The following is a 15,629-nucleotide window of genomic DNA, read 5'->3' as shown; positions in this document are numbered from 1 at the left end:
AATATAATCCTAAGATGTTGGAAAATTCTTAGGTATTTTCGGAATACGAAGAAATGATGTTCCCTCCTTTCACATTCATGGTGGATCCTACTATGAATTTAATGAGTAGATCCCATTATGAATATGAGAGGAGGGAACATCATTTTCCGTACTCTAGAAGTGTTTAAGAATTACTCTAAAATGTTAACCACTAAAAGCATATTTATTGCATACTAGGCAGGTTTTTTTTCCTTACTATGCATAGTTGAAAGTGAGGAGATTTATCAAACTTGGATATTTCCTTAGGATACGAGACATGTAAATTGCTTCTAATTTTGGTAATAGGACGAAAAACACCCTTTTCTCTTCCCCCACATAAACCATCACCCATCCGGGTTTGAATTTTAGCAAGGGCCTGAAATCTGAGTCACAAAGAAACTCAAGGCCTTTTGGGCCCAATAAAAGCCCATATTCTCAACTGCAAGTCTCCTTAAACCCTAAAACCCATCATCTTCTTCCTCCTCCTTAAACCCTAGACCCCTCACTTTCTCTATCTCCAAATATTCAAAAATTCAAACCCCATTTCACGAATCAATCATTTCTCACACAAACCCATGTCCCCTTCGATCCTTCTAGAACGTCCCAGAGCTCTCTCGAAGCTCCTCTGCAATCTCATCTTCACTCGAGACATGGGCGGCGGGCCTCGGACCTTCCCCGGCGGCGTAAACAAGTGGCAATGGAAGCGCATGCACGAGAAACGAGCTAGAGAGAAAGAGAAGCGACTTCTCGAGCAAGAGAAGCAGCTCTACCAGGCACGAATCCGCTCACAAGTCCGGGCCAAACTCGCCGGCAAGCCTGACCCGTATTCGAACCCGGACCCGTCAATGAGTCACGGCCCAATGAGCCCCACTGACCACATTAAAGCTCTAGCCAGTCGCTTCATGAAAGAAGGAGCTGAAGACTTGTGGAACGAAGACGATGGACCTTTAAAGTCGCCACCGCCGAGGGGAACGAATGAACGGCCAGGATTTGTCGGACCGAGCGGGCGGCGAGGATCAATCCGATCGCCGATCGACTTGAGGAAGCTGATCCCAGAAGGGCGGGAAAATGTGGATTTCACAAATCCGAGTGGCAGTTACGTAAATAGAAGGAATTATTCGGGGCAAAGCTGGAGAAGATTTCGGCGAAATGAGAGCTCAGAGAGCGAGGACAATGACGAGGATTACGGTCCATTAAACGAATCGCCGAAGCCCTTTGCCCGAAATTTGGCGGGAAATCGGAGAGATACGGATTCGGAAAAAATCCCGAAAATTTCGGGTCAAAGGCCAAGGCTCTCTAAGGAGGAGAATTCGGATTTCGAGGGAGAGTCGGTGAAGTATTTTGCGGGGAGTTCAAGGTGGCCAAGGCTTAGTGTTGGTGGAGGAGAGGAGGAAGAGAATGAGGGAATAATGAGAGGGAAAGGGAGAGAGAGAGGAGTGAGGAAGGTGGGGAGTAGTGCTTCTTTGGGGAAGTATGATGTGAAGATAAAGAAACGGGTGCCGCTTCAGTCTTTGGAGGAGGAGGTTAATTTTCCGCTTCAGGTTGAGTTGATAAGGCATCAGCTTAGCAAGAAGAGTTTGGTGGAGGAGAATGGAGGAGAGAAGAAGAGAGGGGAGGAATCAATTCTTAGTCAAAAAAGGTATAAGGCTTTTTTGGTTTTCGTACAAGAATTGGGAGTTTTGATACCTGTATGCTTTGTATGTTTGGTTGCTAAATAAATGTTAGAAAGTGTAAATTATGAGATAATGACTTCGTTTGTTCACTTTTCATTTGTGACTGATTCCTAGCATTCATTGTGGAGTGTGTAAAATGATAGCTTTAGTTTTGGATGTATAGTTAATATGGTTTTGAATTTAGAGAATTTCTTTGTGTTAATTGGTTATTTTGTGGGTTTTTGTTTATCCAGATTTGATGAGTGTGGTATATCTCCATTGACAGTCAAGGCACTCTCTGCTGCTGGGTATGTTCAAATGACACGAGTACAGGAGGCTACTCTATCTGCTTGCCTTGAGGGTATGCTGGCTGCTTCATTGCCCTTTTGGTTGTATTTTGCGTCCGTTTTTATGTTTACTTTACCAATTGCTTAGTATGTGACTTTGTGGGTTCAAGATGCATGGGATGCGTGTGAAACTGTGTGTGTGGTAGGCTTCAAAACTCTCAATTACCATGTAGTCATGTTTTTACAATTGATATCATGTTTTGCAGTGTCAAACATGCCAAAATTAATTATCACATCCTCCTAGATATAAATGAAAATCATACAGCCATTAAATCTCCTATGAACTCATTAGCTTTTCTCTGGATTCTGACAGTGCTACATTCATATGGTAGATCTCTATGATGCATTCATGCATTTTGAGGGTTCATATTTCCAGTATTCTAAAATTTCCTCGAGTTGCTGAAAACCAGACCATTCAATTTGTGGGATCCATCTGGGTCCCATTTGGATCTCACAGCACGTGTAGTTCGTCTTTATTATCCTTGTTTCTGATGCATTCATCTTTAAGATGGTTTATTGATATTTACCTGATTAGTTGTCGTGCTTGAATGCTAATTCCATGCAAAAGTGTTATGTTCTTGTAGCTACAGTCTGAGTCAGTATGTATTGCCTAAACATGTTTATTTATTTATTTATTTTATTGATTCTAGAAGCAAGATTATAATTGATGGTTTCCATTATATTGTGGGTGCAGGCAAGGATGCTTTGGTCAAAGCTAAAACTGGTACAGGCAAAAGTGCAGCTTTTTTGGTACATCACTGATTCCTTTATATTGTTGTGAATTTTGTGAGTAATTGTTTTTTTCCCCATCAACTGCTGTTGTTAAACACAAACAGCTTCCTGCTATTGAAACAGTTCTAAAAGCTTCAAGTAATAGTACCATTCAACGGGTGCCTCCAATTTATGTTCTTATTCTCTGCCCCACAAGAGAACTGGCAAGTCAGCTTGCTGCAGAAGCAAATGCTATGCTAAAGTACCACGATGGCGTATGTGTGCAAACACTAGTTGGGGGTACACGTTTCAAAGATGACCAGAGGCGCCTAGAATCAGATCCATGCCAGGTATACTTACATGTTATGCATGTTGAATTTTGTGCTCTTGGAGCATGGTTACTAAGAGAGTGAAAAATTAAATTACAAACATTCAAATGCTCCTGTTTTTGTGTCTTACAACATTAGTGCAAGATGAATAATGATTTCCTGTTTTTTGTTTGAACTTTTTGCAGATAATAGTGGCAACTCCAGGTAGGTTGTTAGATCACATTGAAAACAAGTCCAGCTTGTCCTTGCGTTTGATGGGATTGAAGATGCTTGTACTTGATGAAGCCGATCACTTATTAGACCTGGGATTCCGGAAGGACATGGAAAAAATTGTTGATTGCTTGCCTCGTCAGAGACAGTCTTTGCTGTTTTCTGCAACTGTCCCAAAAGAGGTTACATTCTCTTGTTCTTTCATCTCAAGTTCTAAAACCATTTAACTTTTGGCAGTTTATATTTTTCTGTATGAAACAACTAAAATTTTTACATTGTGGACCACAATTATGCAGGTTCGCCGAATATCTCAACTTGTTTTGAGAAGAGAACATGCTTTTATTGATACAGTGGGTCTTGGTTGTGTAGAAACTCCTGCTAAGGTATATTATTATTCTGGTAATCAGAAAAGAAAATTACTAGCGCTCTTGAACTAGTACCATTGTCCTTATCAATAAAAATATTTAATACCATTGTGGTAGACACTATTTTATTTGATTCTGTCTTGATGTTCCTTTAGGTGCATACAACTCTTGTAAATTGTTTAGTAATGGATGTTATGGTTGTTTCTAAGCCAGACATGGGAAGCAACAAGCTTTAATGCTCATTTTGGTTTGCTAAATGCAGATTAGGCAGTCTTGTCTGATTGCTTCCCATGAATTACATTTTCAAATAGTGCACCATCTCTTGAAGGAACATGTCTCACAAACACCCGACTACAAGGTAAGAATTTGATTTGTAGCTTCTTCTTTTCCTTTTCTTAGTATGTATGTCCTCACTTTTTAAGGGAAATTGAACTGCTTCTCAAGGCTTAAATCACTTCTTTGCATTCAGGTTATTGTCTTTTGTACGACTGGGATGGTAACATCTCTCATGTGTCTATTTCTCCGGGAAATGAAAATGAATGTTAGGGAGCTACATTCAAGAAAGCCTCAACTTTACCGAACTCGCATATCTGATGAGTTCAGGGAATCCAAACGACTGATTCTTGTTTCATCTGATGTTTCAGCACGTGGAATGAATTACCCTGATGTTACATTGGTCACTCAGGTATGCATAAAGCTTGAGATATTAATTCATGATCTGCATATGTATGCAACCTCAAATGTATTATTGACTTTGCATCCCTTAGCAACTTCTTTGCCCCTTAATAGATATGCGCATCCGAAAATAATGTGTATATTTACATTCTGCGGAAGAATGATATTGGGAAAACAAGGCATGTGCGTTCTAACTAATATACTTGGGGTGCCAATGAGCTCGAGTTTGCATTCTCTTATTTTTAATGATTATGGTAATATCTCAATTCTTTGTACAATATTCAATATGCCCAGCTTTGTTCTGTATAGAATTTGAGTTAGTCTACTTTCTCTTCATCAAACAGAAAGAATAATCATTATCAAAAGGAAAAGAATAAAAATTCAAATTTATTTCTATTAGAAGCACATGGACTTGATCAAAACATTTTAGTCTTATTTTTTGCTGCGATAATAAATTTACTCATTCAGTGTCAGCAAATGTCCTGTTGCAGTTATCTGTAATTAAATCTGGAAATCATCTGGATGGATAAAGAGCAACATGGAAAATTATAAGATGTTTATGGTCATTTAATGTTGAAGTAGATGTCAAATAGGCCCATGGAACTATTAATTTTTCCTGTTACCTTTTACTGAGGGAAGCTAATGTGAAGGTCTGATTGTTACCAGATAGGAATTCCTTCTGACCGAGAACAGTATATACATCGCCTTGGAAGAACTGGACGGGAAGGCAAAGAAGGGGAAGGCATATTGTTGCTGGCACCATGGGAAGAATATTTTTTAGATGAAATTAGAGACCTGCCTCTTGAGAAAGTTCCTTTACCGCATTTAGATCCAAACATAAAGCTAAAGGTTAGTAACCAACTCAAGGCTTGATTTAGTGGCATTTTCCATACTTATCTATTCATACTGGATTGAACTAGATTATTAGTCATATATAATGTGAAATGTAATTATAACAAAACATCCTTATAAATGGTAATGTAGTTATTGTTATTGTTGTTGTTGTTTACAAGCATCCAAGGGTAGTGCTGTCACTTAGGGACTTATGAAGCAGAAGTCACTAGTTTGGAACTTGGGTCGTCCTCTCTTTTGGAGTATTTGTAATTTACATGCTGAAGTTCATTGAGCTATGTGTCATCAAATCGTATTCCAGCAATTTTTTATGCTTTATGGCTTAGCCCCTGCTACATTTCAGATTTATGGAATATATGGCCACTGTGGATGCAGGATGCACAGCATCTAGCTCCATAGATGGCAGGAACTTAAACTTATATTTTCCATTCCAATTTCAAGTGATGATTCCCAACTTCTATGACTTCACCGTTATGATGTTTGTGAAGTGTGTGGTGCTAGGTTATAGGCTTTTAGTTTGAAGTGATGATTTCCAACTTCTATTCCTAAATGTAATGTTTGGGATCTGTTTAACTTGCAGATGGAAGATTCATTGGCAAAGATTGATACTAGTGTAAAAGAATCTGCATATCATGCTTGGCTTGGCTATTATAACTCAATCAGGGAAATTGGCAGGGATAAAACCACTCTTGTCAAATTAGCCAATCAATTTTGTCAGTCAATTGGTTTACAGAAACCTCCTGCCCTCTTCAGGAAGACAGCTCTTAAAATGGGCTTGAAAGACATCCCTGGCATCAGAATTAGGAAGTAATGTCTCAAAAGCTTCCCGGTAATATCTGGCATAACAGTTTGTCTTTTTCCCCCCCTCCCAAATCTCTGTCTTTCTCTCTTCATTAGGTTGCAATTCCCCGAAAACCCATGGCATAGCTCAAAATATATACCAAAACCAATATATTTCTTGTGTAGATATTTGTAAGCAACAAGGTGATTATGATCCACAAGCTTTGTTTTATTTTGGTGCAATGTCTTGGTTCTTATGTGTCTTCCTATCTCCTAGACCACGTTGGACTACGCTAATTAACATTTAGGATGGATTTTTGTGTGATTGCTATCGTCAGCAAATAATGCATGCTTTATTATTAGTAACTTGGACAGGAACAATGCTCTGAAAGGGAATTATATAAAGCATCAGTAACTTATCTGAAATATTGAATCACTCAAAATCTTGAATTTGAAAAAACTTGAGAGCCAGCTTGTGGCTATCATGCATGATGCATCAAATTTTCACTTTGTTGTACGGTCTATTTATATGCTACAGATTCAGTTGACTTTAATTTTGTTTTCTAGTCTGAGCTCACTCGGGAGCTTTTTGCCCAGTGGTGATTCACTCATTATCTGGAAAACAAGGTTTTTTTTTTCTTCAATTTGGAAGTACTAATGTAAAGATGGAATTTGCAAAAGTGAAATACTGAAGTATTTAGGCTTGGAAATAGGCCCAATATGGCAAAATACAGGACCTGCAACTCACCTATGACCGCAAATACTGTTTAATTTCTAATATTTTAAACTTAGGGGCTTAGTTTGAGACTTCTGGAAATATAGGATTAAATTTGAAGCCATCCTTAAAACATATGGTTTGAAGTGTATTTACCCTATTTTCCATAATAACATTGAACATTGTATATTAATCAAGATCAAAAGAAAATCATTGTATCACTGCATCTATGTGATGAATGGACTAGCTTCTAATTAAATTTCAAATCGTGAGGACCATTTCTTCTTTTTGACGATTATCTTATTTTGAAAACCCAAGCGTCTACATATCCCGTCCTTCGGTGACTCTTTTGTCCTTGTGTATGGGTTTGAACATTCATTCTTTTTTCAGTGCCCCTGTGATCTTTAGCAGTCACGAAATCAAAATAAATGGGGGCAGTCTTATCGTTCTCAAAACTCCAGAGATCAGCCACTGATAGTATATAGTATAAGAGAAATGTCAATTATATACACTCACTTTTTTTTTTTTTTTAAAGAGTTTCAACTTTCAATCTATGGCATCCATTCGTGATAATCTTTATCATCATACCAAAACACCAATCAATTTTGGGTATAGACAGAGATTGAATCTCAAATCTCTTATTCAACTTATTGCATACACTCACTTCATACACATGGTACACACTCAGTTTTTTATATATATATAAAATCAAAATCATTTAGTATTATGAGTTTTGACATTGACTTTATCCTTAGATATGTTACATATTTAAAGTGTACGTCGTATTCAAAAAAGGATAGTATCTATTTTACACACTCAATTACATATATCCATATACACAAATGCCATAGCAAAATAAATGGTGGAAATTAAATAGGCATAAGTGGAATTGGTGGATGGAGTAGCCCTTAATTTATTTAGTTCATACACGTAAATGTTGTGATGTCCTTAAAAGGACATGACCATGATTTTCTTCTCTATTTGTATTTGGCATTTTTTAGGGCAATTGGTTTCAGAAGATTTATTCCATCAGTCAACTTCACTATAAGACTGTCACCCCATCATTCAGCGTAGTACATTATTACTAGACTAGTAGACTTAGTTATTGCTTTTCTCTTTCATTCTTATAATTTCGACAATATGGTCTTAAATCTTCGTAAAAGTAAATTCTTGAGTTCTTTGGATAGAAATTCATTACATGAGATTCAGATTTCTTAAAATGGTTATTATCTTTGAAAACGTCACCTAAATGAAGAAAGATATATTTATATATATATATATATATATAAATATTTCTTCATTTGATCTAGTTTATCAGTTTAGATGACTGTGATGTTATGAATTTGTTAATTGCAAACATCACCAAATGAAAATAGAATTTGAAATGTCATGAGAAAAATTACGTATAGAAAGAACTTCGATTTATCATACTTTTACATGCTGGATGCACCATCACAAGCAGATTGGACACCATCAGCATGACTTTTAGTGTGTAGAGAAAGTGAAGTAATCTCCTTCCAGGCTTTGTTTGCATAGGCTGGGCCGTAGAGCTGTGTTATAAAGCTAAATAGAACCATGATGTCATGCTCTCTCTTCCTACTTCCTTGGTTTATTGCTTTTGTATTAGGTCCTACGTTGTGCAGGAAAAGTTAATTGTTAGGTTTGTCATTTCATAACATTTTCTTTTCATCAAATTCAAGTCTTGATGTTTTTATATTTAGTGTGAAATTTTGTTATGCTCGACTAATTGTGAGATGATGAAGCTCGCTCGAGCAGCATAAGAACTTGCTCAGGCGAGATGAAAACTTGCTCATGCTAGTACACAGACCCCTTGCTCGAGGATCGGTTGGAGCAAGATCTCGGAAACCATAATCTTGATTTTGTTTATTCTTAGTTGCAGCTGTCATTCAAAACCCTACTTAGAGAATCTATATAGAGTACATTAAACAAGATTTTCATTGAGTTAGAGACCCATAGAAGGGCCACAGCTATTGAGAGAAAAATCCATGCCTCCTTCTCTTGTGCTCTCATGAGAAAACCGTGCTAGCTTATTAGATGTGCTTGTGATCAAAGTTCTTGGGTGCTTGAAACAACAGAGTTTTTTTTTTTTTTTTTTCTAGTGAGTTTATGATAGATTAAATCTTCAAGAACGTGCCTTGGAGGTTTTTTTTTAATGAAGCAGATGTATTATTTGTAGGGATCCATATAAAAAAGTTCAGAGATTTTGAAGCTGTTGTGCACAAAGGTTTTCTCTTTGATTGTAGAGTCTAGTCAGAAAAGTTCTATTCCCAGCTTGTAAACTTGTTATTTTATAGTAAATTTCCTGGTTTTCCTATGAAGAGGTTCCTAATCGGTTTCCCAATTTGTCACCAAATCTTGTGTGTATTACTTTATGATTTGGTGAGTTGTTGAGTACTTGTGGTTAGTAATAATAATCTCGTGAATCACATAATTGAGATAAATAGGTAATTTACTAATAATTTTACTGCATATTTAACTAAGGGGGCCAGAAGACTCTGAACTACAATTTTCACTAACGATGTTTCTTGACTAGGCATTATCTCTTCAAGTCAAACTTGTTATCTGAGTCTCTTGGTTATAGAGAAAAGCCTGAATAACTGTGTATTACTCAATTATTCTAAATGGTGAACATTTAAGTGCATGAAATAAATAATATTTCTGTATTTTTCATTGAGCATCCATTTTGGATACTTCTGTCATTCTTCATGTCCCTATATTTCAACTTCAGGATCCTATAGTCTATAAAAATATGATTTTACTAATATGTGTCCTAAGGGCACACATTAAACCATCAATTTTTGAAAATATTTTCTTGAAAATTGAAAAAATTGTCAATATTTTTTCAATTTCTAAGAAAATATTTCCAAATATAAGTGGCTTAGGGCACACATTAACGGGACCCATAAAAATAAGTGACAATGTTTCCCTCTGCCTGCTGGATGATTTATTACTTATAGCCTTTAATAACGATCTACGTTGTTTGGTGGGAACAAGGTGCCTCAATTTGTTTCTGCTTTCCTGTCATGTCTCAATTAGTGTGAACTTTTACCTGCTATATTGTTTCCTCCGGTTTGGATTTTTCGGTGGTCTATAACTATGCACCTCATCTAACATGCCAAATGCACCTTCGTATGGAGTCGACACTAGAGGAGCCCAAAAAGAGTTATTTCCATGAGTTATTCATGGAACATATTCATCTATATAATATTTAAAAACTAAATGGTAACATTTATTGTTACTATACTCTTGTAGTATTTTGATTTATTTTGATCAACTTCAGTTCATTTCAATCCATTTAATTCATTTCAATGCACATACTTTTTTTTTTTTTTTTTTGAGAAAGTTCAATGCACATACTTGAGAATAAGAATATACAAGTTTTGGTTGAAAATACTTAGGACAAAATGGGCTTTTACCCTTTTCGGGCAAATTAATTAGCTTTATACCCCATTTCCCAAACTAAGTAGGGAAATACCCCTCTTTTAAAACTATATTTATGATAAACCGAGTTAGAAAAAAAATAATTCTGAAGCCTTATAGTGGCGTTTTAATGAGCCTATAGTGACCTTTTTAAGACCTATAGTAACGTTTTTTAACTCGACTTCAATGAAATCGAGTTATAGGCAATTTTTTTACCTATAACTCGATTTCATTGAGGTCGAGTTAAAAAAGTCACTATAGGTCTTAAAAAACATCATTGTAGGCTCCTTAAAACGCCGCTATAGGGCCTAACTCGATTTATCGTAAATCGAGTTTTAAAAGAAGGGCATTTCCTTACTTAGTTTGGGAAAGAGGGTATAAAACTAATTAATTTGCTCGAAAAGGGCATAAGGCCATTTTGTCCAAAATACTTATTTTAAATCTGAATTTATTAAAAAATATAGATACTATTTGTTTTCTAAATCTTTATAAAGCCCATAATATTTTTACAATGAATTTTGTGTGAAAGTGCTATTTGGAGGTCCTCTGTAAGACATTGAGAAGGTATAATAATGGTTGGTGTGGATTGGAGTAGCCTAGAAAATGAGCAATTGAGGATAGGATCAATCATATTACCAATCGATTTAAGGGAAAACTCTAACAACTTAAATTGGCTTTTCCACAGAGAAAGGAATCAACTACTCTAAGAGCATTCTCATCAGCTTTCTCATAAAAAATGTCATTTTGACACACCAAAAACCTACTTTATCATTTTAACATATCCTTTTACAATATCCCATTTATCAGATGTTTTATTCTTTAATTCTATACATTAAAATAATATTTACTACACATTAAAATAATATACTTACCCAAAACCCAGCAAATATACAAATGCACAGCCAATGGTAGTTGCCACCACCCAAGAACCAACAGCCACCGCTACAACCACCGCCACAACAACAACCATTGCTACAACCACTGCCATAAACTACAACCACAATCACCGGATCCTCCAACAAATTCCAAATCCAAAAACCTCAACAAAATTTAAAAAAAAATTTAAAAAAAAAAAAAAAAACTCAAAATCTTCAATAAAACCCCAACCCAATAGATCAATCAATGACCAAACTCAACCAACCATCAGCGGTGAGAGCTGTGGAGGACGACGAGCAAAGATCGACGACTGCCTTTGAGCGAGCAGAGGTTTAGATTGGCGAGCTTCAATCAACAAGCTCTTCTTCATATCGGAATCGCTTTCTTCTTCGTGACATGAAAAGAAAGAGAGAGAGAGATAATGACAGGAAAAAAAAAAAAGAGAAAGAGAGAGAGAGGAAGAGGCGCAAAGGTAGGTCGGATCTGCGGCGATAATACCGAAATGCAGAGAGAGAGGAAAAGAGTGAGAGATAAAAAAAATGAAAGTGAGAAAGAAATAGGGAGCAACGGAGAGATGGAGACCAGAGAGGAGAGAGAGAGAGCTGTGTTATAGAAGGTGAGAGATATGTGTTGGGAGGAGAAAGAAAAGTAAATAAAATAATTAAAAGAATTATAGCATTTCTATCTATACGCTCTCATATTTGAGAGCGTACTGTAGCATGTCTCATAATTTTGAGACATTTAGCACACCTCATAAGGGGCTGCTTTGGTGTTTGGTGTGCCAAATGCCAAATATTTGGCATTTGGCACACCTGATGAGAATGCTCTAATGTTACTTTGGTTATTAATGTATGCATAAAGCTTTGTGATATTAATTCATAAAATGCTTACATGAGAAGCCTCATATCTCAATGCTTTTTTGGTTTGATTCAACGTATTTCAGCATCATGAAAATTATTTACACTACCACACAAATACATGAGAAGCCAAAAAAGTAGTTTATGAATTAATATCACAAATATTCCAGCCTCATGTCTCATATACAATCATCATAAAAAAGCAGTTTATGAATTAGTATCACAATTATGCAATTTCATATCTCATATACTATAACGACCCAAAGAAAAACACTAGTCACATCTGCGCTATACCTCAAAAGGACTAGTCACAATTGAGGCTCCTTGTAATTGTTAATGAAACCTAGTTCAACCCAGTAAATACCCAATGTGGGACTCATCACACACCTACACACATCACACAATCAATCAAATTAAGGCATCACAATCTCCCCCACTTAAATCCCAAACGTCCTCGTTAGGGTCCACTTTGGGGGTAGTGTCTCCGAGCCCAAATGGGGTTACCAAGCCAGCTCTGATACCATATGTAACGACCCAAGGAAAAGCGCTAGCCACATATGCACTATACCTCAAAATGACTAATCACAATTGAGGCTTCTTGTAGTTGTTAATAAAGCCCAGATTTATCTGGTAAATATCCGATGTGGGACTCATCATACACCTACACACATCACACAATCAATCATATTAGGGCATCACAATCTCCCCCACTTTAATCTTTAACGTCCTCGTTAGAGCCCACTTTGTCGGGTAGTGTCTCTAAGCCCACACGGGGTTACTGGGCTGGCTCTAATACCATATGTAATGACTCAAGGAAAAACGCTAACCACATCTACGCTATACCTCAAAAGGACTAGTCACAATTGAGGCTCCTTGCAGTTGTTAATAAAACCCAGTTCAACCTAGTAAATACCCAATGTGGGACTTATCACACACCCACACATATCACACAATCAATCAAATTGGGGCATCACAATCTCCCCACTTAAATCCCTAACGTCCTCGTTAGGGCCCACTTTGTGGGGTAGTGTCTCCGAACCCACATAGGGTTACCAGACCGGCTTAATAAAGCCTAGATTTAGCCATTAAATACCCGATGTGGGACTTATCACACACCCACACACATCACACAATCAATCAAATTGGGGCATCACAATCTCCCCCACTTAAATCCCGAACGTTCTTATTAGGGCCCACAAGGTAGTATTTCTGAGCCCACACGGGATTACCGGACCGGCTCTGATATCATATGTAACGACCCAAGGAAAAGCACTAGCCACATCTGCGCTATACTTCAAAAGGACTAGTCACAATTGAGACTCCTTGTAGTTGTCAATAAATCTCTGTTCAACCCAGTAAATACCCGATGTGGGACTTATCACACACCCACACACATCACACAATCAATCAAATTGGGGCATCACATATACAATCATCATAAATATTCCAGACCTAATCCATGACAAAAACCTGAAGCTAGACCCCAGCTGATGTGCAGAGTTATGAGCTTGGAATTAACACATTAAACTCTTAACCTGTAATGAGAGTTACGTATTTCTGCAAAATAAAATGGTCAAGCCAACATTTAATCTAGCTGCTTGTACAATTATTATTGCAACAGTTTAAAGCATGTAGCTGATTGTCTGTCGAGTCGTCATGCAATTGCTTGTCTTCCTAGATTTTGACGTAGAAAATTTTCTCACTAGAGTTTAAAATAATCAAAATATTGACTCTAAGAGGCTCCTGGAATGTCCTCTATATTCCTTATCCGTTATATAAAATGGTTAGCTGACAAGGCAATAGACAATAGCGTATCGTTTTCTGATAATTATCAAAGAAAAAACCAGGATTTTTGGATGGACTCAGAAGAAGATAATAATAATAATAATAATCTAGTTAATGTGTGTTCTTAGGACATACATTAATCATCTATTCTAGAAAACTTTTTATGAGAAACTGAAAAAGCTGTAAAAAAAGTGAATAACTTTTTCGCATTTCCAATAATAATATCTTGCATAAGAATTGTCAAGTTGGGCTACTACGACCAAAATCCTTGGAGTCAACTAACACATCTTGGTGTTTTAAGTGAAGATGTTTAGGATTGACTCTCCAACTAAAAAAAAAAAAAAAGAAAAGGATTTTGGCAGCTGCTAAGTATCATTCTGCAGGGCCAAAAACGAATACATTAGTGTTGAATAACAAATTAATCCAATCAACATTGTTAGCAGGATAGACAAGATAAGTTCAATCTTATTTTGAGACTTAAATTTTTTGCTAGCCAATTTAACATCATGTCAAGACATTAATGGATTTCCTTTTAATATGCAAGCTAAATTTGATCCTAAATCTTTTATCAAGCGACAAATTTTTTTATCAATTAAGCTAACCGATGGATCGGTAGGTTTTTTTATTATTTATTTTTAGGTTTGCTTGTTGTTGATATGGATGGATAAGTAGTTATGGGTTCTAAATACTATTGCATATTAAGATTTAGACTTTACAATAATCTAATCCTCTTTGGATTAATTTAGTCATATACAAATTGATATGTCATCAACTACCAAAAAAATGATTCTTAAAAAAAAGAAAAAAAAAATCTATCAATAATTCTATTTTAGAATTTCCAAAAAATAATTCATATATTCATTTATTAAAATGATTAAAACTTACCAATTATATTTATTATCGTTTTCATATAATATTCTTAGTACTTTAGCCTTTTCTATAAAATACATACACCAATAATGAGGCATTAAAGAATGTACTGTTGGGCCGTTTTGAAGCTAGTCTGCTAGGATATATATCGGCATTCCCAGGATGCCAGAGAAAAAAAAAATTATACAATACAGAATGTTAGACAACTTTAGAGTCACGAAAAAGAAATATGCAAAATGACTCAATAATTTGAAACCAGATTAGGTCACAAGTTCAAATGCATAATATCTCAGACGACATCACTCGTGGACTGCTGTGGACATGACCCCACCAAAGTACTGCTTCATTGAAAAGCCATTGCCTTGGTGATCTTCTCCAGTTTCATGACTCAAGATATATTGTACAATCTTTGAAAAACATGACTTTATGAATACCAATAATTAAACTAGCTCAAGCTCATATGATGTGAATCTTCAAGGTTGAGGGTCAAGAAAATAAAAAAAGAAAACTCTTTTACCTAACTTCTCTCCGACCGATCGACACCAATATACTTAAGATAGTACTCAACCTTATTAAAGTCCAGATTTTCAACCTAAAAAATTACCATTATTATTGGTGGGAACTTAATTTGAAGAATTTAGGAGTCTAAAAACTTAGGTGGGCCGGTGCGGACCAGAGTTGCCTAGAAAATGAAATTGTTTTTTGCATGGATTCTTCAATCTTCATTTCAACGTTCAAACACGCTACTCCCTAGGAGCCACTTTTTTTAGATTAGAACCACGTCATTGTGGACCGACACCTTAAAATAATATTCAGGCCGGTCATCTTTCAATCTTTTTAATTGCGTCTCCACTAAACCATCCTTTCCTCCATGACGTAGTACACCTATGCTCTATTATCACAATTCCTATATCCTAAAGGAAAATGCTAGTTTCGTAATTTTTGTCACAATTTTTGCCACAATTTACTTATATAACAAGTTGTAAGTGGTGGAGTAAAAGTGATGGATCCACAATTCTACTATTCACTACTCACTATATGGATATGTTGTGGCAAAGTTTTGACAAAAGTTTTAGTACCAAATTCCAAAAATTAGAAAAAAAGAAAAAAAAGAAAAAAGAAACGTTTTTGTTTCAATTATCTTTA

At 36.1% G+C, this 15,629-nt stretch overlaps 1 protein-coding gene across 2 annotated transcripts; it reads left to right on the top strand.

Moving 5' to 3' along the window:
* Positions 1-482: 482 nt before the first annotated feature.
* On the top strand, positions 483-6,196 carry LOC126709256 (probable DEAD-box ATP-dependent RNA helicase 48). 2 transcript variants are annotated; one of them, XM_050409405.1, is made up of 10 exons: positions 487-1,657; positions 1,925-2,031; positions 2,712-2,767; positions 2,854-3,078; positions 3,243-3,449; positions 3,564-3,650; positions 3,895-3,990; positions 4,102-4,317; positions 4,974-5,156; positions 5,740-6,196. In XM_050409405.1, the coding sequence occupies exons 1-10, from the start codon at positions 594-596 to the stop codon at positions 5,968-5,970; spliced, it is 2,472 nt and encodes an 823-aa protein (XP_050265362.1). In that variant the 5' UTR covers positions 487-593; the 3' UTR covers positions 5,971-6,196. The 2 variants fall into 2 exon arrangements, with proteins under 2 accessions (XP_050265363.1, XP_050265362.1); XM_050409406.1 differs by lacking the exon at positions 4,974-5,156 and having other exon boundaries at positions 483-1,657.
* Positions 6,197-15,629: the final 9,433 nt, after the last annotated feature.

Source organism: Quercus robur, chromosome 12 (assembly GCF_932294415.1).
Source record: "Quercus robur chromosome 12, dhQueRobu3.1, whole genome shotgun sequence".
Taxonomy (NCBI): Eukaryota; Viridiplantae; Streptophyta; class Magnoliopsida; order Fagales; family Fagaceae; genus Quercus; species Quercus robur.
Note: the sequence above shows the minus strand (reverse complement) of the source record. Positions and strands in the feature narration are given on the sequence as shown.

Excerpts from the sequence above, each read along its gene's own strand:
- LOC126709256 (XM_050409405.1), top strand. The coding sequence starts at position 594 with ATGTCCCCTTCGATCCTTCTAGAACGTCCCAGAGCTCTCTCGAAGCTC. Across the intron at positions 2,768-2,853 it reads GCAAAAGTGCAGCTTTTTTG|CTTCCTGCTATTGAAACAGT; the intron begins GTACATCACTGA and ends AAACACAAACAG. Across the intron at positions 4,318-4,973 it reads ATGTTACATTGGTCACTCAG|ATAGGAATTCCTTCTGACCG; the intron begins GTATGCATAAAG and ends GATTGTTACCAG.